The sequence below is a fragment of the Aotus nancymaae genome, unplaced genomic scaffold (assembly GCF_030222135.1).
Source record: "Aotus nancymaae isolate 86718 unplaced genomic scaffold, 86718_ANA_hifiasm-v0.15.2.pri h1tg000020l, whole genome shotgun sequence".
In the NCBI taxonomy this organism is placed as follows: domain Eukaryota; kingdom Metazoa; phylum Chordata; class Mammalia; order Primates; family Aotidae; genus Aotus; species Aotus nancymaae.
In genome coordinates this window covers 43652957-43680925 of record NW_026988432.1, presented here as the reverse complement: position 1 = coordinate 43680925, position 27969 = coordinate 43652957, and the positions used below count along the sequence as shown (strand labels likewise).

The 27969-nt window shown below is 35.2% G+C and overlaps 1 protein-coding gene across 3 annotated transcripts in view; it reads right to left on the bottom strand.

Annotated features, from left to right (window-relative positions):
- CCDC178 (coiled-coil domain containing 178) overlaps positions 1-27969 on the bottom strand; it is a 559051-nt gene that overhangs the window by 418287 nt on the left and 112795 nt on the right. For all 3 annotated transcript variants that reach the window (XM_064378981.1, XM_021670019.2, XM_064378982.1), the window contains exons 4-5: positions 23224-23283; positions 17661-17750 (exon numbers count right to left, since the gene is read on the bottom strand). In XM_064378981.1, coding sequence (XP_064235051.1) covers positions 17661-17750; positions 23224-23283 — 150 coding nt within the window. The remainder of the gene's footprint in view (positions 1-17660; positions 17751-23223; positions 23284-27969) is intronic.

Here is a 27969-nt window from a genome sequence, read left to right as displayed (position 1 = left end):
TGTACAGAGAAAATTCACAACTTAGTAATCAGAATATAGGCATAAGACTTGGACGCTTCACAAAACACAATATACGAATGACTAATACAATGTTAAAAGAAGCTCAACATCATTACCCATCAAGAAAATGTAAATTTAACTAACAGTTCAATACAACTTCACACACACTAACTATAATGCCTAAAATTACAAAGGCTGGCAATGCCCAGTATCAGAGAGGATACAGAACAACCGGAATTTATACATTGCTAGTGGAAACCTAAAATGGTTTCAACACTTTGGAAAACAATTTGGCAATTTCTTATAAAAGTTGAACTTACCATATGACTCAGCATGCCACTTCTTTATATTTCCTCAGGACAAATAAAAATATGTCCACAAAAAGAATTGTAGGTGAATGTTCATAATAGCTTTCTTGATAATAGTCAAAAATTGGGGCCAGGCATGGTGGCTCAAGCCTGTAATCCCAGCACTTTGGGAGGCCAAGGCGGGTGGATCACCTGAGGTCAGGAGTTTGAGACCAGCCTGACCAAATGGAGAAACCCTGTCTCTACAAAAATACAAAAATTAGCTAGGCGAGGTGGTAGGCATCTGTAATCTTAGCTACTTGGGAGGCTGAGGCAGAAGAATCACTTGAATCCAGGAGGCAGTGACTGCAGTGAGCCGAGATGGCTCCATTGCACTCCAGTCTGGGTGACAGAGCTACATTCCAGCTCAAAAAAAAAAAAAAAATTGGAAAATCCCAAATTTCCATTAAAGGCTAAGTAAATTGTGAATTATACAAGGGAGTAGTATTGATCAATAAAAATGAACAAACTACTGATATATGCAACGGCATGGATGCATTTTACAGACATTTTCCTGAGTCTGAAAAAGGCACAAAGGGTACAAATGGCATAATTTCACTTATTTGAAATTTCAGAATGGTAAAACTAAAATCATACTGGAGTCGTGGGAGTTGGTTAAAGTAATAACGTCTATAGAGGGGGCATGAATGAACTTTCTGGAAAGATGGAAATTTCTATACCGTGCTTGAGGTGGTAGTTAAATGGATATGTATGTTTATCAAAAGTCATTCACGTGTACACTGTAAATGAGTGGATTTTACTGCATTTAAATTGTACCTCCATACATCTGTTTTATAAAAAAGACCTATAAGCACATCCTAGTGACAGAACTCAATAACCATGTATCATTCTCCTACTTTGTTAACCTTTTATACTGCACAACATTGTAGGCAGCCCTTCCTTGAAATGTTCTTTTAATAACTTCCTCTAGCTGCTTCTTCACCTATTTTTTCTCATATTCCTTAAACATGACTATTTAATAATAAATAATTTTTTCCTCTACACTTTCTTCTTTAATAATCTCTTTTAAGTGTTTAACTCTCAACTAAACAGCTTTAGACTGAACTTTGCCCTGAGCTTTTTGCCAAATGTACAAATTCCCCAAACCTGTCCTTCCTAGACTCCCATCCTTGCACTGAGAGTAAGGAAGGGAAGTCTGGACCTGCAGCATTCTATGTAGAATGAGAGAAGGTTGATAGATAAAAGTAAAACGTACCCATTGAGAAGTTGATACACCACAAACAAGGAAATACATTCACATCAGTAAACTAAAATGCCAAAGCAGAAAGGCTACAGAAGAAAAGGAACACATTTCTATGATCAGACATAGAGCTAGAAGGGATAAAGTAGGGATCCAGGGGAGCTCCAAGATGGAAGGGATCTGATACAGTACAAGCAGTAAAAATGATGCCTGGTACAGAGAATCCTCAGAAATGATTTGAAAAGTAAAAGAACTGTTACCAGTGGAAGGTATCCAAGTTACTGGTGGCGAATTTACACGGGTCTGCAGCAACTTCAATTCTTGCCTCCTCAGACAAAAGAATTCGAGGGAGAATCATAAGGCAGAAGGACAGACCAATGCAAGTTTCAGAACAGGAGTGAAAGTTGTATTAAAAAGCTTGACAACAGTAAGGAAAGGGAGGAAAGAAAAGAAGAAAGGTACAACTTGGATAAGGGCCAAGCAGGTGACTTGAGAAACCAAGTGCACAGCTTGACTTCTTGACTTGGGGTTTTATATGTTGGCATATTTCCGAGATATTCCATTACTTCTCCCCACTCCTGAAATTTTACTGGGAAGCTGTTGATGCGTTTAAGGTGTTTTCTATTAGGAGACAGCCTTTCTCTGGCACCAGCTGTGACCAATTATTACTTTAGATAAACAGTTAACAAACACTTGATCATCACTTGATGGTCACTCAACACATCTTATGTGTTGGAGGAGGGGCAGGAGGGGCAGGAGGGGCGAGAGCCGAGAGCCCTCTTTTGCCCTGCTCATATCTGAGTGGCTACCTACTGCAATTTTTTTCTCTGTTTTAATTTCAACTTTTATTTTAGATTCAGGGAGTGGAAGCTCAGGTTTGTTACATGGGTATATTGTGTGATGCTGAGGTTTGGGGTATGATTGCTCTTGTCACCCAGGTGTTGAGCACAGTACCTAATGGTTAGTTTTTTAACCTTTGGCCCCCTCCCTCTGTCCTCCCTATAGTAATCCCCAGTGTCTATTGATGCTATTTTTATGTCCACCACTACCCATTGTTTAGCTCCCACTTATAAGTAAGAACATGAAATATCTGGTTTTCTGTTTCTGTGCTAATCCACTTAGGATAATGGCTTCTAGCTGCATCCATGTTGCTGCAAAGAAGTTGATTTCATTCTTTTTTATGGCAGTCTAGTATTTCTTGGTATATATGTACCAAATTTTCTTTATACAGTCCACCATTGGTGGATATCTAGATTAAATCTACATCTTTGCTCTTGCGAATAATGCTGTGATGAACATGAGTACATTATTTTTGGGGTAGAATGATTTATTTTCTTTTGGATATATATCCAGTAATGGGATTGCTGGGTTGAATGGTAGTTCAGCTCTTAGTTATTTGACAAATCTCCAAACTGCTTTCCACGGTAATTGAACTAATTTACATTCCCACCAACAGTGTATAACGATTTCCTTTTCTCCACAGAGTCGCCAGCATCTGTTGTTTCTGGCGTTTTAGTAATATTCATTCTGACTGGTATGAGATGCTATCTCATTGTGGTTTTCATTTGCATTTCTCTAATGATTAGTGATATTGAACATTTTTTCATATGCTTGTTGGCCATGTGTACGTTTTCTTTTGAAAAATGTTCATGTATTTTGCCAGCTTTTTAATGGGGTTGTTTTATGCTTGTAAACTGTTTTAAGTTCCTTATAGACTCTGGATATTAGGCTTTGGTCAGATGCATAGTTTGTGAATATTTTCTCCCATTCTTTAGGCTGTTTACTTTGTTGATAGTTTCTTTTGCTGCGCAAAAAACTTTTAGTTTAATCAAATTCCACTGTCAATGTTTTGTTTCATTGTAATTGCTTTTCAGGACTTAGTCATAAATTCTCTCCCGAGACTGATATCCAGAATGGTATTTTCTAGGTTCCCTTTTAGGGTTCTTATAGTTTGAGGTCTTATATTTAAATCTTTAGTCTATCTTAATTTTTGTATATGGTGAGAAGGAGGGATCCAGTTTCAGCCTTCTGTTTATGGCTAGCCAGCTATCTCAGCACCATTTGTTTAATAGGGCATCTTTTCCCCATTGCTTATTTTTGTTGACTTTGGCAAAGATGAGATGGATGCCAGTGTGAGGTTTTACTTCTAGGTTTTCTATTCTGTTCCATTGATCTATATATCCATTTTTGTACCAGGACCATGCTCTTTTACTTACTGTAGCCATGTAGTATAAAGGCAGGTAAAATGATGCCTCCAGCTTTGTTCTTTTTGGTTAGAATTGCTTAGACTGTCTCAGTTCTTCTTTGGTTCTGTATGAATTTTAAAATAGTTTTTCCTAGTTCTGTAAAAGATGATATTGGTAGTTTTATAGAAATAGCAATGTAGATTGCTTTGGGCCATATGGCCATTTAATAAACATTGATTCTTCCAATCCATAAGCATGGAATATTTTTCCATTTGTTTGTGTCATCTATGATTTCTTTCAGCAGTGTATTGTAGTTCTCCTTGTAGAGCTCTTTCAACTGATGGTTAGAGGAATTCATAGATATTTTATTATTTTGTGGCTATTGGAAATGGAAGTGCATTCTTGATTTGGCTCTCAGTATGAGCATTCTTGGTATATAGAATTGCTACTGATTTTTGTACATTAATTTTTCCCTGTGAAATGTTACTGCTTCAGTTCTAGGAGCCTTTTGGTAGAGTCTTTAGGGTTTTCTAGGTATAGAATCATATTGTTAGCAAAGGGACAATGACTTCTTTTTGACATCTTCATGTCTAGATGCCTTTTATTTCTTTCTCTCACCTGATTTCTCTGGCAAGGACTCCCAATACTGTGTTGAACAGGAGTAGTCAGAATAGGTACGCATCTTGTTCCAGTTCTAAAGGGGAATGCTTCCAGTTTTTGCTAATTCAGTATGATGCTGGATGTGGGTCTGTCATAGATGGCTCTTACTATGTTGAGCTATGTTCATTTGATGCCTAGTTTCTTAAGCATTTTTATGAAGTGATGTTGGATTTTATCAAAAGCTTTTTCCACATTTATTGAGATGATCATAATGTTTTTGCTTTTAATTCAATTTATGTGGTGAGTTACTTTATTGATTTGTATATGTTGAACTGAACTTGCATGCTAGGAATAAAGCCTTACTTGATCATTGTAAATTAACTTTTTGATGTGCTGCTGGATTCAATTTGCTAGTATTTTGTTGAGGATTTTAGTATTTATGTTCATGAAGGATATTGGCCTGTCATTTTCTTTTTTCATTGTGTCTGCAAGGTTTTGGTATCAGGGTGATGCTGGCTTTGTAGAAGGAGTCTTTCCACTTTGATATTTTGTAACAGTTTCAGTAGGATTGGTGCCAGCTCTTCTTTGTATGGCTGGTAGAATTTAGCTGTGAATCAACTTGGTCTGGGACTTTTGGTAGCTGGTAGGCTTATTATTGCTGATTTAATTTTAGAACTCAATATTGATCTATTCAGAGTTTCAACTTATTCCTGATTTAATCTTGTGAGACAACGTGTTTCTAGGAATTTATTCATTTCCTCTAGATTTTTTAGTTTGTGTGACTAGAGGTGTTCACAATAGTCTCCGAGGATCTTTTGCATTTCTGTGGCATCAGCTGTAATTTCACCTTTGTTATTCTTGATTGTGCTTATTTGTATCTTCTCTCTTTTTTTGTTAATTTAGCTAGTGGTCTATCAATCAATCTTGTTTATCATTTCAAAAAAACCAACTTATGGTTTCATTGATTCTTTACGTAAGTTTTTGGATTTCAACTTCATTCAGTTCTGCTTGATTTTAGTTACTTCTTTTCCTCTGCTAATTTTGGAGTTAGTTTGTTCTTGTTTTTCCAGTTCCTATAGGTGTAATGTTAGATTGTCAATTTGAAATATAACTTTTGTTATTTGGCACTACAAATTTTCCTCTTGATCGCTGCTTTTGCTTCATCCCAGAGATATGGGTATGTTGTGTGTCTGTTTTCATTTATTTTCAAATAACATTTTTATTTCTGCCTTAATTTGATTGTTTACCCAAAAGTCATTCAGGAGCAATTTGTTTAATTTTCATGTAACTGTGTGGTTTTAAGAGATCTTAGTATTGATTTATATATATATTTTTAATTACTTTTAAATTTTTTGAGACAGAGTCTTGTATTGCTTTGTTCCCAAGCTGGAGTACTGTGGCATGATCACAACTTACTGTGGCCTTGACCTCCAGGACTCAAGTGATTCTCCCACCTCAGCCTCCCAAGTAGCTGGGAATACATGTATGTGACACCATGCCCAGCTAATTTTTTTGTGACTTTTGTAGAGATAGGGTTTTGCCATGTTGCCCAGGCTGGTTTCAACCTCCTGGACTCAAGCAGTCCACCCAGACTGTACTTCTATTTTTATTCTGTGGCCTGAGAGTATGGTTGGTATAATTTTGATTTTTAAAAATTTATCAAGACTTGCTTAATGACTGACCATGTGTTCAATCTTGGAGTATGTTCCATGTGGAGATAAGAAGTATGTATATTCTGTGGTTGACAGGTGGAGTATTTTGCAGATGCCTATTAGTTCTAATTTGCCAACTGTCAAATTTAAGTCCAGAATTCGTTTGTTTTCTGCCTTAACAATCTGTGTAATGCTGTCAGTAGGGTATTGAAATCCCTCACTATTATTGTGTGGGTACTTTTTTTCATAGTTCTAGAATTACTTGTTTTATAAATCTGGGTGCTCCAATTTTGGGTGTGTATAGATTTAGGATCCTTAAGCCTTCTTTTTGAACTGAACCCTTTAACATTATATAATGTCCTTTGTCCTTTTATACTGTTGGTGATTTAAAGTCTGTTTTACCTGATATAAGAATAGTGACCTCTGCTCTTTTTTGTGTTCCATTGACTATGTGTTCCAACTATTGACTTTGAACCTAGAGGTGTCATTAGATATGAGATGGGTCTCAAACACACACATGAATGAATCGTTTTTTTTTTTTTAAACTGAACTTGCCACTCTGTGCCTTTTAAGTGGCACATTTAGACCATTTACATTCAAGACTAATATTAGTATGTGAGGTTTTGGTCCCATCATGTAGTTATTAGCAGGCTGCTTTGTAGTTTCTATTGTGTGGTTGCTTTATAGGGTCTAAGGGTTATTTAGTGTGTTTTTGTGGTAGCAGGTATTGTTTTTTGGTATCTGTGTTTATAACTCTTGTAAGGATCTCTTGTAAGGATCTCTTGTAAGTTTAGTACAGTGGTAGTGAATTCCTTTAGTGCTTGGTTTTCTAGAGAAGATTTTATTTCTCCTTTGCTTATAATGCTTAATTTGACAGATGAAATTCTTGATTACCATTTCTTTTTTTAAGGATAATGAAAATAGGTCTGCAATCTCTCATGGCTTGTAAGGTTTCTGCTGAGATCATCACTGTTAACTTACTAGGGTTCCCTTTGTATGTGATCTGACCTTTTTCATTAGCTGCCATTAAGATTTTTTTTCCTTTAGTGTTGACTGTGGACACCCTGGTTACTATATGCCTTGTTGATGTTCATTTTGTAGAGTGTCTTTTAGGTGTTCTCCAGATATTCTGTATTTGGATGTTTATTCTCTAGCAAGATTAGAGAAATTCTCTTGAATTATTCCCTTAAATATGTTTTCCAGGTTGTTTTCTTTTTCTTCTTCTCTCTCAGAATACGAATTATTTGTAGATTTCATTGCTTTTCATAACCCCATATTTCTAGAAGACTTTGTTCACTTAAAAAAAATTTATTTTTATCTGACTTGGTTATTTCAAAAGACCAGTCTTCAAGCTCTGAATTATTTTCTTCTGCTTGGTCCTGACTACTGATAAAGATTTCAATTGTATTTTTAAATTCTTTGAGTTTTTAAGTTCCCAAAGCTCTGACTGATTTCTTTTTAAGATGTTTATCACTTCTTTCATTTCTTGAATTGCTTGGTAGGTTTGTTGATTTTCAACCTCATTTGGATTTTGTTGAGCTTTCTTGCAATCTATGTTTTGAATTCTTTATCTGTTATTTTCTAGTTTCAACTTTTATTAGAGACCATTACTGGAGAGCTAGTGTGATCCTTTGTTGGTGTCTCTACATTCTGATTTTTCATAGTTCCTGAATTCTTGCATTAATTTCTTCTCATTTGGACATGCTGGCAACTCTAAATTTTGTAAATATTTTCATGCAGGTAGAATTTTTTTTTCTTTCTTCGTCTATATTTTTTTCTTTCTATTTCTCTAATACCCTCCCTAGGAGTGTGATTGCAGAGAATAGTGGGTAGTGTCTTTTGGTTTTGCTTCTACAGTGCTATTCACTTCTGTCGACAGGTTTTCTATTAGGCTGTGCAATTCAACCTACAAGCCAATAGATGACATTTATGGGTAACAGCCAGCTGTGGTATATACTTGATTCTTGTTTACTGGGAGAAGTTCTTTTTCACTTTATGCAATAGGAAGATTCCTGGAGTATACAGTCTAAAGAGTTCCCTCCCCAGCCCCATAGGGCTAGGGACAAGATAGGCAGGACACTCTAGGAAGGTCCACCTATAGGTCCCCCAGTGGCTGGAATATACAACAGAATTGAGGGAGAATCCAGTAGGCAGTCTCTAGGTACCCAGAGGTGTGCCTAGACTGGGAGCAGGAAACCTTCTCATCCCTAAGTTCTCTGCATGGTGATGGAGGGTGGCTTAAACTCCAACTCTAGGTGAGTGGGTGTTCCAGATGTCTGAAGATCTGCCTTTGCATGGAGCAAAGTGAACCCTCAAACAACAAGATTTCTACACAAGAAAGGTAGACTGCTGTTCCAGGTGAGTGGGTGCTCCAAATGCCTGGAGATCTGCCTATGTGTGGAGTAGTAACAGCCCACTCCACCATAATCTATGCATAGGAAGGGTGGTACAACTCAGGCTGCTAATCCAGGTGAGGGAGTATTCTGAATGCCTGGAGATCTGGCTGGCTGTGGAGCCAAGACGGCCCTACTGTACCACAATCTATATCTATGAAGAGAAGGGCAGCTTAGGCTGCTAGTCCAGGCAAGTGGGTACTCTGAATGACTAGATTTCTGTCTGGGGTGGAGTGTAGAGGGCCCTGCTGCACCACAGTCTCAGGAGAGCAGGATGGGGCACCCAGCATAGATAGATGCAACCCATTCCAGGTTGCCAAGCTGATCCTGATTGCAAGTCTCATCATCCAGGAGGAGCTGTGGTAGCTCTGCTCCTGCCCCTGGCCTGTGATGAGGGAGAACACAATTCTGGCACCTAGTAATTAAGCAGTTTCCACATTTCTGGCTGTAGAGGCACCTATCCTGCTCCAGAGTAAGCAAAGCAGTACTCTAATTTCTGGCCTAAGACTAATGTGCCTATGCAGCTGTGTTGCTGGGTCACCAAAGAACAGCTGAGTTTGCATGCACCCAAATTAAAAATGGCCTCCTGCTCTCAGCACTGGGTTTAAGAAAGTGCCTGCAGCTTTTCCCAGTGTCTTTCCCTCACAGTGTCTCTATGCTTTTCCCCAAGTTACCTGCAGGGCTTGAAGGAAACAAAGTGTGCTCCTTCAGCTTGGGTTGCTCAGATTCCTAGTAGAAAGGTAAATCACAGAGGGAGCCTTTCTGCCTCTCCTGTGTACTGGAGTTTCACTCACTTTTATCAGCCAGATGCTGTGACAGGGGCTGTTAGCCTGCATTCTCCTCCCTGGGAATTGGAATGTTCTTCACAATTCTGGTGGATTCTCATTTTCCTTCTTGAATTAACACTCACAGAGTTGATCTTTATGCACTATGTTGCTATTTCCAAGTGGCCAAGGCATGCTAAGAGCCTCTAATCTGTCATCTTGAGGAAAAATCAACATAAGTTCCTATATTAATATAGAGAGAATATTCAGTCCCTGTAAGTACTAGTCGGTCACCAAATCTTAACACTTATTTTGTAATATGTCTCTAATCCCTTTCATATTCATTGATCCTAATTAGATCAGGTCCTTGTTACAGTAAGCCTGAACAATAATAAGAAGAAAATCAGTTTCCAAATGCCTGGAGAACTGGCTGGGTGTGGAGCAGAGAGGGCCCCACTCCACCTCAATAGCCAGATAATTCCTGTAGCCAAATAATTGTGTTGCATGCTCAGATCTTGTAAGCAAATAATTTAGTCAGTAACCTCGCTAACCAGAGTAGGCTCTGGTTATATAACCAGAGACTGAGAAATGAAGTTAATACTCTTGATGAAATTCAAAATCCTTCTTGACTGCATGTCAATCATTTCTACCTTTCTCTGAATCATCTTCACATTTCTGAATTCTCCCTATTCTATAGACGAATACATCTATGCTTCCTAAATTTTGTGTTATTTTCTAACTGTTGACACATTCTATTCTACTTTCTTAAATTTTCTCCTCACCTTTTTTTCATATACAAATGCATTCTTTAAACTCATTTCAAATCTTTCCTGATCCATTAACATTTGTCTTAATGCTTGGAGACCACGCAAATTGGTCTTACTCAAAATACTGAAGATATCCATCATCCATGGTATTCATTTGGCATGTACTTCCTTGAGTTATCTCTGCTGATACACTATATAACTATTCTTTTATGTTGTATTGTAGAAATTGTTGTACATATTTTATTTTTCTTTTGAGATTATCCTTCATATACTTTTTTGGCCTATAAGATTTTACACTTCTTATGAGGCTTATTTCTTAAATATCTTTGTACCATAATATCACATAGATTTCCAGTATCTTGAATTAATTGGTTCATAAGTCATTTATTTGCTGTCTTATAAATCTGTTCAAAATTGACTATGGGCAATAAACTCTAAGTCAAGATCTTAAAATTGTATTCAAGGTTTCTATTAGACATACACAGATGAAAGAATCATAATGGTAATTTATTTCAATTTAAAACTGAAAAATCCCAGAGTATTAATTTCTCAAAATCAAGATTAAAAATTTTTGATATAGTTTTTAACCAAAATGACCTAAAAAGAAACAAGTAGGAACCCCAATAGACATATGTATATATTTCCTCAACTCTTTCCACCACTTTCTATATTGAGTATCAGAAACACTTTTAGAGATAATGTTTATAGATTCCCATTGTACAAGTCTTTAATTCTGTAACTAAAAAATACATATCCAATTGACAAGAGCCAAGATAGCCAAATAGAAACAGCTCTGGTTTATAGACAAATACATCTACGCTTCCTAAATTTTGTGTTATTTTCTCACTGTTGACATATTCTATTCTACTTTCCTAAATTTTCTCCTCACCTTTTTTTTTCATGTACATATTCTTTAAGACTCAGTTCAAATCTCTCCTGATCCATTAACATTTTTCTTAATGCTTGGAGAGCATGCAAATTGATCTTACTCAAAATACTGAAGATACCTGTCATCCGTGATATTCATTTGGCATGTACTTCCTTGTGTCATCTCTGCTGATACACTATATAACTATTTTGTTTTTGTTTTTTTTTTTTTTTTTTTTTTTTTTGAGATGGAGTTTCGCTCTTGTTACCCAGGCTGGAGTGCAATGGCGCAATCTTGGCTCACCGCAACCTCCGCGCCTCCTGGGTTCAGGCAATTCTCCTGCCTCAGCCTCCTGAGTAGCTGGGATGACAGGCACGCGCCACCGTGCCCAGCTAATTTTTTGTATTTTTAGTAGAGACGGGGTTTCACCATGTTGACCAGGATGGTCTCGATCTCTTGACCTTGTGATCCACCCACCTCGGCCTCCCAAAGTGCTGGGATTACAGGCTTGAGCCACCGCGTCTGGCCATAACTATTCTTTTATCCTCCCAGCAAGATGAACATGGAAGGCAGGTGATTCCTCCATTTCCAACTAAGGTACCCAGTTTATCTCAATGTGACTGACTAGACAGTGGGTGCAACCCACGGAGAGTGAGCAGAAGCAGGGTGGAGCGTTGTTTCACCTGAGAACTGCGTGGGGTGAGGGGACCTCCCTCCATCAGCAAAGGGAAGTGATGAGGAAATGTGCTACCCAGAGCAGCTACTACACTTTTCCCATGGATTTCTGCAATCTGCAGATGTGGAGATTCCTTCATGAGCTTCCACCACCAGGGCCCTGGGTCTCAAGCACAAAACTGGGTGGCTGTTTGGGCAGGCACTGAGCTGCAAGAGTTTTCATATACTCCAGCAGCACCTGGAACTCCAGTGAGACAGGAGAACCATCCACTCCCATGAAAAGGGGGCTGAAGCCAGGGAGCCAAGTGGTCTTGCTCATTGAGTCCCACTCCCACAGAGCCCAGCAAGCTGAGAACTTACTGGCTTGAAATTCCCACTGTCAGCACAGCAATCTGAAGTTGGCCTGGGATGACTGAGTTACCAGCAGGGTGGGATGACTGCCATTACTGTGGCTTTAGTAGGATATTTTCCCCTGACAGTGCTAAGGAGACTAGGACATTTGGACTAGGCGGAATTCCCCACAGTGCAGCAAAGCAGCTGTGGCCAGACTGCTTCTTCAGATCCCTCCCTCACTGGGCAGGGCCTCCTTGCAGGAAGTCCAGCAGCTCCAGTCAGGGACTTACAGACAGAGCTCTCATCTCCCTGGGAAAGAGCACCGTGGGGGAGGGGTGGCCATGGTCTCAGGTTCAGTTGACTTAATCTTTCCTGCCTGGCAGTTCTGAAGAGAACAGCTGATCCTAACAATGGGGATTCCCTCAGCACAGCACACCAGCTCCGCAAAGGGACAGACGGCCTCGTCAAATGGGTCTCTGACACCCATGCCTCCTGACTGGGTGAGACCTCCCAACGAAGGCTGCCAGACACCTCGTACAGGAGAGTTCAGGTCAGGGCATCAGGTCGGTGCCCCTCTGGGATGAAGCTACCAGAAGAAAGAGCAGGCAGCAATCTTTGCTATTCTGCAGCCTCCACTGATGATACCAAGGCAAACAGAGTCTGAAGTGGACACCTAGCAAACTGTAGCATACCTGCCTAAGAGGGGCCTGACTATTAGAGGAAAAACAAACAAAAAGAAAGTAACAACAACAACATCAACAAAAAAGATGCCACAAAAACCCCATCCAAAGGTTATTAGCCTCAAAGATCAATGGTAGATAAATCCATGAAGATGAAGAAAAACCAATGCAAAAACACTGAAAATCCCCAAAGCTGGAATGCCTCTTCTTCAAATAATCACAACATTTATCCAGCAAGGGCACAGAATGGGGCTGAAGCTGAGATGGATGAACTGACAGACGTAGGCTTCAGAAAGTGGGTAATAGTGAATTTTACTGACCTAAAGGATTATGTTCTAACTCAATGCAAAGAAGCTAAGAACTATGATAAAAGGTTACAGGAGCTGTTAACTAGAATAACCAGTTTAGAGAGGAATATAAATGACCTGATAGAGCTGAAAAACACAGCACGGGAACTTCATGATGCAAACATAAGAATCAATAGCTGAATCGACCAAGCAGAAGAGAGAATATCAGAGCTTGAAGACTATCTTGCAGAAATAAGGCAGGCAAACAAGATTAAATTTTTTAAAAATGAAACAACAATAAACAAAACCTCTGAGAACTATGGAACTATGTAAAAAGACTGAGTCTATGACTGATTGGAGCCCCTGAAAGACATGGGGAGAATGGAACCAAGTTGGAAAACACACTTCAGGACACCATCCAAGAGAACTTCCCCAACCTAGAAAGACAGGCCAATTTTCAAATTCAGGAAATCCAGAGAACTCCAGTAAGATACTCCATGAAAAGAGTTACCCCCAAGACACATAATCATCAGATTCTCCAACGTCAAAATGAAGAAAAAAATGTTAAGAGCAGCCACAGAGAAAGGCTAGGTTGTCTACAAAGGGAAGCCCATCAGGCTAACTGTACTTCTCAGTGGAAACCCTACAAGCCAGAAGAGATTGGGGGACAATATTCAACATTCTTAAAAGAAATTCCAACCCAGACTTTCATATCAGGCCAAACTAAGCTTCATAAGTGAAGGAGAAATAAAATATTTTTTAGACAAGCAATGGCTGAGGGATTTTGTGAACACCAGGTCTACCTTGCAAGAGCTCCTAAAGGAAGCACTAAACATACATAGGAAAAACCATTACCATCCACTACAAAAACACACTGAAGTACACAGACCAACAACTCTATGAAGCAACTACATTAACAAGTCTACAAAATTAACCAGCCTATGTCATGATGACAGGATCTAATTCATACATAATATTAACCTTAAATGTAAATGGGCTAAATGCCCCAATTAAAAGACACAGAATGGCAAGGTGGATACAAAGACAGGACCCATCAGTGTGCTGTATTCAAGAGACACATCTCACATGCAAAGACACACATAGACTCAAAATAAAGGGATGGAGGAAATTTTACCAAAAAAAATTGAAAGCAGAAGAAAAGCAGAGGTTGCAATCCTAGTTCCTGGAAAAATAGACTTTAAACCAACAAAGGTCAAAAAAGGCAAAGAAGGCCATTATATAATGTTAAAGGTTCAATTCAACAAGAAGAGCTAACTATCCTAAATATATATGCATCCAATACAGGAGCATTGAGATTTTAAAACAAGTTCTTAGAGGCCTACAAAGAGACTTAGACCCCCATACAATAATAGAGGGAGACTTTAATACCCCATTGTCAGTATTAGACAGATCATTGAGACAGAAAATCAACAAAGATATTCAGGACTTGAACTCAGCTCTAGACCAAGTGGACCTGATAGATATGCACAACACTCTCCACCCAAAAACAACAAAATATACATTTTTCTCAGTGCCATGTGGTACTTACTCTAAAATTGATTACATAATTGCAAGTAAAACACTTCTCAGCAAATGCAAAATAACTGAAATAATAACAAACACTCTCTCAGACCACAGTGCAATCAAATTAGAACTCAAGATTAAAAAGCCCACTCAAAATCACACAACTACATGGAAATTGAACAACCTGTTCCTGAATGCCTCCTGGGTAAATAATGAAACTAAGACAGAAATCAAGAAGTTCTTTGACACCAATAAGAATAGAGTGACAAAATATCAGAATCTCTGGGATGCAGCTAAAGAAGTGTTAAGTGGAAATTTATAGCACTAAATGCCCATATCGAAAAGCTAGAAAGATCTCAAATCAACACCCTAACATCACAACTAAACGAACTAGAGAACAAAGGGCAAACAAACTCCTGAGCTAGCAGAAGACTAGAAATAACCAAGCTTAGAGTGGAACTGAAGGAGATAAACACAAAAAAACACCAAAACAAAGAAAAATCAACAAATCCAGCAGCTGTTTTTTTCTTAAAAAAAAAAACTCAATAAAATAGATAGACTGCTAGTGAGACTAATTTAAAAAAGAGAGAGAGAGAGAAGATTCAAATAAACACAATCAGAAACGATAAGGGGGTTACCACCACTGATCCTACAGAAATACAAACAACCATCAGAGAATACTATAAACACCTCTATGCAAATAAGCTGGAAAATCTACAAGAAATGGATAAATTCCTGGACACATACACCCTCCTAAGACTGAACCAGGGAGAATTTGAATCCCTAAATAGACCAATAACAAGTTCTGAAATTGAGGCAGTAATAAATAGCCTACCAACCAAAAAGAGGCCCAGATCCAGATGGATTTATAGATGAATTCTACCCGAGGTACAAAGAGGAGCTGGTACCATATCTTCTGAAACTATTCCAAACAGAAAAGGAGGGACTCATCCCTAACTCATTTTATGAGGACAGCATCCTCCTGATACCAAAACCTGGAAGTTCTGGCCAGGGCTACCAAGTAAGGGAAAAAAAAAGTGGATTCAAATTGGAAAAAAGGAAGACAAATTGTCTTTCTTTGAGGATGACATAATCCTATATCTAGAAAACCCCATCATTTCAGCTCAAAAGCTTCCTAAGCTGATAAACAACTTTAGCAAAGTCTTAGGATACAACATCAATGTGTAGAAACCACAGGCATTCCTATACACCAACAACAGACAAGCAGAGAGCCAAATCATGAATGAACTCCCATTTGCAACTGCCACAAAGAGAATAAAATACCTAGGAAAACAGTTGACAAGGTAAGTGAAGGACCTATTCAAGGAGAACTACAAGCCACTGCTCAAGGATATTAGAGAGGATACAAGCAGATGGAAAAAGATCTCATGCTCATGGATAGGAAGAATCAATATTGTGAAAATAACCACACTGCCCAAAGCAACTTATAGATTCAATGCTATTCTCATTAAACTACCATTGACATTCTTCACAGAATTAGAAAAAAAAACTTTTAAAATTAACATGGAACCAAAAAAGAGCTCACACAGCCAAGACAATCCTAAGCAAAAAATAAAACAAACCTGGAGGTATCACGCTACCTAACTCCAAACTATACTATAAGTCTACAGCAACCAAAACAGCATGGTACTGGTATAAAAATAGGCACATAGACCAATGGAACAGAATAGAGAACTCAGAAATAAAACCACACATCTAAAACCATCTGATCTTCAACAAACATGACAAAAACAATCAATGGGGAAATGATTCCCCAATTAATAAATGATGCTGGGAGAACTGGCTAACCATATGCAGAAAATTGAAACTGGACCCTTTCCTTACACCTCATACGCAAATTAACTCAAGATTAATTAAAGACTTAAATGTAAACCCCAAAACTATAAAAACCCAGAAGAAAATCTAGACAATACAATTTCAGGACACAGGCACGGGGAAAGACTTTATAATGAAATTGCCAAAAGCAATTGCAACAAAAATTGACAAATGGGATCTAATTAAACTACAAAGCTTCTGCACCACAAAAGAAACCATCATCAGAGCGAACAGGCAACCTATAGAATGGGAGAAAATTTTTGCAATCTATTCATCTGACAAAGGTCTAATATCCAGAATCTATAAGGAACTTAAGGCAATTTACAAGAAAAAATAACAATCACATTAACAAAATGGGCAAAGGATATGAACAAACACTTCTCACAAAAAAGACATATATGTGGCCAACAAACATATATTACTGAACATTAGAGAAATGCAAATCAAAACCACAATGAGATACCACCTCATGCCAGTCAAAATGCCAATTATTAAAAAGTCAAGAAACAACAGATGCTGGTGAGGTTGCAGAGAAATAACACTTTTACACTGTTGGTGAGAGTGTAAATTAGTTCAACCACTGTGGAAGACAGTGTGGTGATTCCTCAAAAATTGAGAACCAGAAATACCCTTTGACCCTGCAATCCCATTACTGGGCATACACCCTAAGGAGCATAAATTATTCTATTAAAAAGATACATACATGTGTTGTGTTCATAACAGCACTATTCACAATAGCAAAGACTTGGAATCAACCCAAATGCCCATCAATTATACACCTAAAAAAATGTGGTACACATACATCATGGAATATTATGCAGCCATAAAAAGGAACAAGATCATGCCCTTTGCAGGGACATGGATGAAGCTGGAAGCCATTATCTTCAGCAAACTAACACAGGAACAGAAAACAAAACACCGTATGTTCTCGCTTATAAGTGAGATATGAACAATGAGAACACATGAACACAGGGAGGGGACGAACACTTACTGGGTCTTATCAGAGAGGGCAGGGTTGGGAAAAGCATTACGAAAAAGAGCTAATGCATGTTGGGCTTAATACCTAGGTGATGGGTTGATAAGTCCAGCAAACCACCATGGCATGTGTTTACCTATGTAACAAACCTGCATATCCTACACATGTACCGTGGAATTTAAAAATAATAAAAGAAAATAATTATAGAAAAATGAAAAATACATCCCCAAAACATTTGTCTTCTTTCTTTTTCTTCTAAGAAACATGTCTTCAATGAACTGGAAATGTTCTGTCTAGAACAGGCCAATCAGAGCTTGAGTGATTAAAAATTTATTTTAAAACTCATACATTTCTGAAATTATATAATTCATAAACCCAGATTGTACATTAATAATATACTATTAATACAATATAATACATTATACCTTTACTACTGTATATCTTTACTATGTTAACTATTATGATATATAGGATTTATTTCAATAGAAAAATAGTATTGACATCATAAACTAATGAGGGAATATTAATACAGCTTATATAGTTTACTATATGATTTACATTCAGTCCTCACCTTCAGTATTTGTCATTTTACTTTCATGAAAACTTTCACTGGTCTCCTTAGAGGCTCCATATAGAACCAAACTTTGAGATGTGACATTGCCTTTTAAAAGGAAAAAATACATATTTTAGTGAGTAGTTAATATCACAGAAAATTTTTAAATAAGCACCATCATGTATAAAACTATGTTAGAGAAGTACTCTCCTTAAAAGAAAAAAACTATGATATAAATATTAATCAAAATCCACAGTAGATTATCCTCAGATATTTTCTCTATGCTCTTCAATTGGTTTGACTCTTTCATCATTAGAAGATATTCAAAATGACATGAGGCTGTTTAAAGCAAACAGATAAATCATTATGTGTTGATATAGAATGTATCCAAGATATACTATGTGAAAATTAGCAAGGCAGAGACTTGTGTGTAAGCTTTGTCATCCTTTTTTTAAAATGAGATACCTGTATATATATATACTATTATATATCTTTACTATGTTAACTATAATGATATGTAAGATTTATTTATAATTATAAAAATTATAAATTATTTATAATTATAAATCCTACATAATATATATATACATATCTAATAATATAGATATACATATCATTATATAGGATTAATAATTGCTAAATTAAGAAACTGTTGTTTTTAGAAAGAGAAAATGTAGAGGGGGGGAAATGTTTTATTTTATTTTACGATCTCTGAGGAAGTGTTTCAAAATTCTAAAACAGAAGTATATATTATCATTTATTTGACATTTTCTTATAAAGCTAAATATATCTACACTACAATGTAGCAACTCCAGTCCTAAGCTTTTAACAAACAGAAATAGAAGCATATGTCCACAAAAATATTATCCCAGACCATTCCTATAGCTTTATTTATAACAGTGAAATCTGGAAACAACCTAAATGTCCATCAGCAGAAAAACAGATTTAAATAAATACTGTGTAGTTATGCAATAACATAATGTGAACCAGTGGAAAAGAATGAGCTGCAAATACATAAAGTAACATTAGTGAATCTTAAAAATATATTGAGCAAACAAAGTCAGATAAAACATACTTGAAACATTTAATTTCCTTATTACAAGGTCCAAGAAAAAGATAAAACTAAGCTATGGTGATAAAAATCAAAACAACAGTTGCCTATGGTAGGTGAGAAACTTTCAGGAGTGATGGAAATTTTTTCTAACCTAAATGGCATGGTAGTTACATTTATGTATACACTTATCAAAATACATTAAATTATACATTTAAGATGACATTTTCTTCTATGTATGTTATAAAATAAAAAATATTGTTTTACTCTAAAATCATTAAAATATTTTTATATATTATAAATACATACACACATACATACATAAATATAAGGTTTATATGCTTGCAGAATAACTTATGTTAATATACACTAACAATTACAGACAGAACATTTATATGTCAAAGCTCACTAAAGCATAAAATAGGGCAAAAGTAAGTTTATAGCAAAAATATTCAGTAATAGGTAATTGTTCAAAAAATATGAAAATGATAAAATATAGTGGTAATCAAATACCTATTGTAATATATAAATGACTACATTTATCCAAAAATAGCCAATTATAAAATATAGAAAAAATATAAATAAAATGTATACAATTATTTTCTGAAAAAGAAAACGATGTGACAAAATATGAGCAAACCTAGAACTTAAGCTGAACAGCACTGAGTTATTAGTTTATAATTAAAGTTATAGATAATAACAAAAATTGATATGTGCATAACAAAACAGAACATCATATTAGAAAAATATCTTATTTTTTAACATAAAAAGAAATTTAGAGAAAAAATATAAGGAAAGAATTTAAGTCGCTGTCATATATCTGTGGCATATGCAGTTCGGAATAACAAAATCATATACAGGATGTGATGAATACAAGAAGGTAATATTGATATACATATTATGAATCACCAAAAGATACAGATTATATCATTTTAAAGGTAATAAAAGTAGGTATCTTAGACAATATAATAAAAAAAATTAGTAAGTAGAAACTAGCTGCAGTATATAATTAATCTACTGTACAGTTAGAAATTTGTCATATAAAGTCAATTCAAAAGTATTTGGAAATTCAATGTACATTCCAAAAAACAAATGTGTCAAGGAAGAATTCCATGTAATAAAAAAATACATATTAAAAAGCAAACACTTTGTAAACAAATGTTAATGTATTCAAAACAGAAATACATTTAGAATTTAAATGTTTAGCTGTAAATAAACAACATTTAAAATACTAGTAAAAGTGAAAATATATATGTGTGTACTAAGACATTAAAGGGAAACATAAGAAAGAAAGAAATCTTTATTTTTTATTATTATTATTTTTTTAATGAAGTCTTGCTTTGTCACCAGGCTGGAGTGCAATGGCAGGATCCCATCTCACTGCAACCTCTGCTTCCTGGGTTCAAGTGATTCTCCTGCCTCAGCCTCCCAGGTAGCTGGGATTACAGGAATGCACCACCATGCCCAGCTAATTTTTGTATTGTTAGTAGAGATGGGGTTTTGCCATGTTGGCTAGACTGGTCTAGAACTCCCGACCTCAGGCGATCCACCTGCTTCAGCCTCTGAAAGTGCTGGGATTACATGCATGAGCCACCATGCCTGGCCAGAAATAAATAATTCTAAAACTGTAAAAAAAAAATCTTCCTGATATATCAGCCAGCCCAACCCATAGGGGCCTGTTTCCAATAGAGCACTGGAGGCAAATGTCCTATTTTCCAAGCTGCTGAGCTTTTGGCATTGTAACCACAACTTCAGTCCCCTTCTCTAATCACTTCCTTCAGACTCTGTGATGACGATGTGAGGTTTTCCCATAATTAAGACCTCAGTATTATCTTTGAACTTTAGTTTTACTCTAATCTTCAAACAGATGTTCCCACAACTTTCCTGAGTCTTGATGACTCCAATCCCTACATTCAGTACCCCAACCAGTGACTTGGGGAGTTTGCAATGTAGCCCTTTTGTGGAATGTTCAGAGTATTAAAAGAATAAAGTTTCCACAATCAAATTCATGTGTAAGTTAGATACTGACATGAAAGAATCAGAATTATAATAGCACATAAACCTAATGCACAGTCTCTAAAAATTAGAATTTAAAAAATAAAACAAAATTGGAAAGCTGGGCATGATGGCATGCACCTGTAGTCCTAGTTACTCCAGAGGCTGAGGCAGAATAATCACTTGAGCCCAGGAGTTCAAAGCTGCAGTAAGCCATGACTGTGTCACTGCAGTCCACCCTAGCAACAAAGCAAGAACCTCTCTCTAAAAAACAAAGTAAATAAAACTGGAAATATTAAGTGCAAATAAAATAAAAATCAACAAAATTTCATACACTATAGAACTGTGTTAAAATTAATTTGAAAGTGTAAAAGAAAACTAATCCATCAATCACCTGAAAAGTTACCATGCCATTCTTGCCCCCATAGTAATCCAATGGGAAGCATCGTGGTCTTCCCATGAATAATTTATCTAAACCAATAATGAGTACAGAGTCAAAGTTATCAAACATAAAAAAAGGTAGACATCACAACTCAAGATTAGTTGTCAGCAGGCAACCAATGTTATAATTTGCTTGTGTGTACTTCCAAATACTTTATACCTATGGGAATATTTCATATGTATATATGTATGTATATGTGCATATATATGAAATATATATAAAGAGACCATATATACATACATTTCTTTCATTCTCAGGACAGAGTGATTTCATATCTATTTCAAACCATATTTCAAATTCAACTTTGTATTTCAAGTTGTTAGAAAAATATTTTTTCACACACTAAGACCAGTCACATCAGGATTCACCTTAAAATTCAAGGTTGGTATGTTTAATCATTTAATTGGTAGTTTTTTTATTTCTCAGAAGTTTATAAAATAATGGTAAATTATACAACTAGAATTATATTACATTACATAAAACATCAGTTTCAATGGTATCTTGTAGTGTAAATTTACCATAATGTATCAAACCAGTGAGGATGAAAAAAATCTCAAATAAAAGTGAGAATGACTAATATTTACTGAACATATACATGACAGTTAACTTTAACATGTTAATTTATTATGCTATGATACTTAATCTTTACAATAACACATATTAATTTTCACTTTACACATGAGTAAAATGTGGCCCAGAAAGGTAGTGAACCAAACCAGGTTCACAAAGTTAGCAACTGATAGAACTAAAATTTAAACTTTGTTTCTAGTTCCAGTCTTTCAACTACACTAGCACTCTTCAAATCCTGTTTACAATATATAATTTCAAGAGATTCTTATAAGTATGGAAAGATGCAGTTCTATACTCAAATAGCATATTACTTGAGAAGGTTTTTTCACTGCAAGACTTTTTAGAGCTTTCAAAGTATCAATGTTCATCAAAAAAATCTTCAAAAAAAAATACAAATCCTACAAAATTTCTGAGTTTTATTTTAACTCAGAATTAGTATTCATATTACATGAGAAACTCCTAAAAATCAATGTGAAAAAGGCAAATGACTCAGAAAATTAGAAAAAAGATATAGTCAATTTGCAAAAGTAGAACTCAAAATGTTCAAAAGCACATGAAAAAAATTTCAACATCAATAATAACCAGGGAAATTTAAATTAAAACCACAATAAGACATTGTTACATAGTATGGGGATTGTAAATACTTTAAAAGTTTAATAATGTCAAGTGGTAGCAAGAAAATGGAGCAACTGAAACATTCCTACACTGTTATGTCACTATAAATTCATGTAATTACTTTGGAAAATAATTTGGCATCATCAAATAATGTCGATGATAGACACACCATGTACTTACCAGTTCTGCTGATAGGTATGCCTTAGAGAAACTCACAAACCATATACGTACAAGGATATTTCTAGGAGCATTATTCAAAATAGCAAATAATAATAATAATAATAACGAATGGTATTGTACAATGGTACAGCAAAATGGATGAAAGCCACAAATAACACTGAGCAAAAAAGTAACAACAAGGAAGAAGTAATGTTGAACAAAGGCATCAACCAACATATATTAACTCAGTTTAATTTCAATTAACAAGCATGCAAAATTAAATTATATCTTTAGGAATGCATACATATGGAACACTAAAGTTAAAATTAAAAGAAAAGCAAATTAGCACCACAAAAGTCCAGGTATTGGATGGCATAAAATATTGTTCAGGAGAGTACAGGGAGAGTTTCTGAAATGCCGGGCAGGTCTATGTGTGAAGTGAGTGAAGGTGACACAGATGTTTCCTCATAATCATTTATGAAAAAAACACATACTAAGTTTGTACACTCTTCTATAAGTATGCATTATTCAAAATGAAAAAGGGAATACAGGAAATGGAGTATGTAACAGACACTACCAATAGATTAGTATTTTTTTGAAGAAGTGTTAAGATTATACTCATTAATAGAACAATTAGGAAGAACACAAGAATGCCTAAAGTTATTTTCATGCTTACAATTTTTTTGGAAAGAAAATTAATATGTGACAGAAAAAAGAGATGAAAATTATATGTAATAGTTTCTGGATACCTTCATTTGTCCTTGACCATGTCTTCTCTCTGAGAGCCTTTACTTCCTGACATGTTAAACCTATAAAAGGTAAAATACAATAAAATAAAATATTTGCTTCTTGAGTCGAATATTCTGCCCTATATTGCACTAGTAAGGGTAAGGGAAGGAAATAAGAATCAGAATAAAGACACATAGGCTAAATTACATAAGAAAGGGCTAAACAGATAAGTAGAAGAGAAAGACAAAGTTTGGATGGTGTTTCTCTGCAAGGTTGTATGATAGAAAACACTCACAACGAAAATGGGAAGTCATTTTGGGTGACATTCTGGGATGATAAATAGATTCACAATTTTAATAGAAGATTTCTACATCATTTCTCTGTTTAATGTTCAAGAGAATGTAAATGAATATTTAATCTAATTTCCAGTGTTGTGTTATACATGGATTTTAAAAATCCAACAGTACGGTAAGATTAGCCTTGTGACATAGCACAGTTTATCTAAAAAATACAGTATATGAAGAGAGATAAATGCAATTATTTACACATGGCATAACTGCATCTCTAGAGAATCCCCAGTACAAATCCAAAATGATTAAAGAGAGTTTACATATATGACACATAAATAATGTCATGATTTTTATAAAAGATAGCATTGCCAACACCAATGACATAAAAATATATCCAAAAGACATTTCATTATAGTCACAAAACTATAACCTACATAGGAACATATTTAATAATTATTATCTAGGTTTTAAAAAGATTGTAGTAGTATAAAATATTACTAGAACATAAAAAATGTTTAAACAAACAAGAATGTAAATTATAGTTCACATTAGGAAGCTAGATAAACATTACAAAAGTATTTTTTCCCAGTTTAATAACATATAAAGAACTCAATTATTTTTAAATTTTAAAAATGAATAACAATATCAAAAAAATCTAAAAATTATGGCAAATATGTGGATATGTTTGTAGTGGAGAGATGGCCTTGTCCTTTAAATATCTGAATATGTCTAGTATTCTAAGGATATATTTCAAAGACTATAACAAGAAATAAATGTGTAAATCAATGAAGAGAAAAGAAACAGGTTCTTCTCTATACAAAAACAGACATATGAAAATAAATTATATTCCAAGATATGATATCCACAAAAACTAAACATTTTAAAAAAGCTATCAGATAATTATATAAATATTTTAGATATATCAAAGAAATTTAAAAAATTTTAGATTTAAACTAGAAAATCTACAATTTATAATTATAAAACTGAGATTTGTGCTAATAAAAAATCATCATATGAAATGCAGAAACAGAATATCCCAAAGTTCAACATTCATAATGGTTTTCCTAAATTACCAAGATAAATTATGATGTCTCTCTCTTTCAACACACCAGTTTCATGAGGGCAGGGAGCACATCTATTTTTAGCCACTGTATTTTTGGCAAGTAGCAAAGAATCCCAGATATAGTAAGTGTTCATACCTATTTACTGAATGAAAACTACAGTAACTGGAGGAATGAGGGAACACATTAGAGTGAAATAATGACCACATTAAGAATACAAGTGTACCTCAGAGATATTGTAAGTTCAGTTCCAGACAACTGCAATAAAGTCATACAGAGTGTTTGGTTTCCAAAAGCATAGAAAAGTTATGTTTATACTATACCGTAATCTATTAAGAGTGTGATATTATATCTAAAACAATATTTATAAACATTGTCTAAGTATTATTTATGTCTAAATATTAAAAAGATTCTTTAATTAAAAATATTTCAGTTTTAAAAAGTTAATGATCATCTGAGCCTTCAGCAAGTCATAACCTTTTTACTGGTGGAGAGTCTTGCCTCAATGTTGATGGCTGTGGACTGATCAAGGTATTGGTTGCCGAAGGTTGGGGTGTCTGTGGCAATTTCTCAAAGTAGGACAAAAAAGTTTCCCTCATGGATTAAGTCTTCTTTCTACAAAAGATTTCTTTGTAGCATGTGATGCTGTTTGATAGCATATTATGCACAGTAGAACTTCTTTCAAAATGGAAGCCAATCCTCTCAAAACCTATTGTTAATTTATCAATTACGTTTATCTAGTATTCCAAATCTTTTGTTGTCATTTCAATATCTACAGTATCTTCATCAGGAATAGAGTTCATCTCAGGAAACCACTTTCTTTGCTCATTCCCAAGAAGCAACTTCTCATCCATGAATGTTTCATCATGAGATTACAGCCCTTCAGCTGCATCTTCAGGCTCCACTTCAAATTCCAGTTCTCTTGCACTTTCTACCACATCTTCAGTTACTTCCTCCACTGAAGTCTAGAACCCCTCAAAGTCATCCAGGAGGGCTGAAATCAACTTATTCCAAATTCCTGTTAATGATATTTTGACCTCCTCTCATGAATCATGAATATTCTCAATGGTATACACTTTCCCAAAGGATTTTTATTTATTGTGCCCAGATCCATCAGAGGAGTCACTATCTACAGTAGATATAGCTTTACAAAATGCATTTCTTAACTAATAAAACTTGAAAGTTAAAATTACTCCTTGATCCATAGCCTAGAGAGTGGATATTGTGTTAGCAGGTATGAAAATGTTAATCCCCTTATACTTCTCCATTTGAGCTCTTGGATGTGTATGTTGTCACTGGAAGTAATATTTTAAAGGAATTTATTTCCTTTTCTGAGCAGTAGTTCTCAACAGTGGGCTTAAAACATTCAGTATACCATGCTACAGATGAACCATCATTTAGGCTTTATTGGTTCATTTATAGCACACAGGCAGAGGAGATTTAACATAATTCTTGAGGGCCCTAGGATTTTTGGAATGGTAAGTGAGCATTAACTTCAACATAATGTCACCAGTTGCATTAGTTTCTAACGAAAGACTCAGCTTGTCCGCTCAAGCTTTGAAACCAGGCATTTACTTTTCCTCCCTAGCTATGAAAGTCCTAGATGGCATCTTCTTCTGATATAAGGCTGTTTTGTCTACATTGAAAATCTATTGTTTAGCATGTCCACCTTCATCAATTAGCTTAGCCTGATTTTCTGGATAACTTGCTGCAGCTTCTGATCAGCATTTGCTGCTTCACCCTGCACTTTTATGCTATGGAGATGACATCTTTCCTTAGATTTCATGAACCAATCTCTGCCAGCTTTCACCTTTTCTTCTGCAGCCTTTTCACCTCTCTTAGCTTTTATAGAATTGAATAGAGTTAGGGCCTTGCTCTTGATTAAGCTTTTGTTCAATGGAATGTTGTGTCTGATTTGATCTTCTATCCAGACCACATAAACTCTCTCCATATCAGCAATAAGGCTGTTTTGCTTGCTTTATCATTCATGTGTTCACTGGAGTAGCACTTTTAATTTCCTTCAAGAACTTTTCCTTTGCATTCACAACTTGGCTAACAGCTCGGCACAAGAGACTATTCTTTCAGTCTGTCTCAGCTTTCAACATGCCTTTCTAACTAAGCTTAATCATTTCAAGCTTTTGATTTAAAGTGAGAGACACATAATTCTTCCTTTCACTTGAACTCTTAGAGGGCATTGTAAGGTTATTAATAGCCTAAGTACAATATGTTGTGTCGCAGGGTACAAAGAGGGTACAGGAGAGAGAAAGAGATTGGGGGAAACAGTCAGTACACATGCAACATTTATCAATTAAGTTAGCTGTCATATGTGTGTAGTTCATGTTACATGAAAAAAATTACAATAGTAACAACAAAGACCACTGATCACAGATCACCATAACAGATATAAAAATAATGAAAATGTTTTAGAAATATTGCATGTGAAGTATTAACATGTGACACAGAGACATGAAAGTTTACTACATGTTCTTAGAAAAATGCTGCCAATAGACTTGCTGGAAGCAAGGTTTCCACAAACCTCTAATTAAAGCCAAACAAAACAAAACACAGGATCTATAGAGTGCAATGAAGTGAAGTGCAACAAAACGAGATGTGCCTATAGTCAGTTTCTACAAAGAGTTGCACATGAAACAGACCCTGAAAAACATTGGTTCAAATAAATTCATGCTCTAATTCATGTTTCTGCCTTAGTGGATAACTGTATTGTTATACAATATTCCAGTTATAAAATTCCAACAGCATGTGCTCATCAAAACCACTCTGTCAGGAAACAGATTTTCTAAAGTAAGTTCCTGATGAACTATAGAATTTAAAATTTTTCAAAATATATTAAAATTATACAAATTAACATGATATATAACATTTAGTCATACATTATTTAGATTTAATAATTTAACAATATATTAAAATGATAATTTTATCTTCTTTGATTCAAGACAGAAATTCATAAGGTAGATGGGCATTTATTTTCACTATGACACAAAAATAAATAATATATAAAGGTTTCAGATTTTATTTATATAAGTTGAAATATTTAACTATTACCAATCCATCATCAGATGGTCCAAATGAGAGAAGATTAAATTATTAAATGAACACATGGAAATTATTTACATTCTTTGGTAATAAAAATGTTAACTAGAGCAACTATGGAATTAGGTCATTTTCTATTTAATATACTAGCTATCTAATAATAATCAAATAAAATCTGGAATTAATATGCTGTAGCAATGTTAATACACTGTTGAATGTGAGGTATATTTGTGGAAAACAATATAAAATAAATATTGAAGACCACACTAATGTTCATACCCTGTGTCCCCCAAATTCTAATTCTGAATACTTGAAACAAAAACCAAAAAAGACAAAAGTTAAAAAGAGATATCAGAGAAAATGA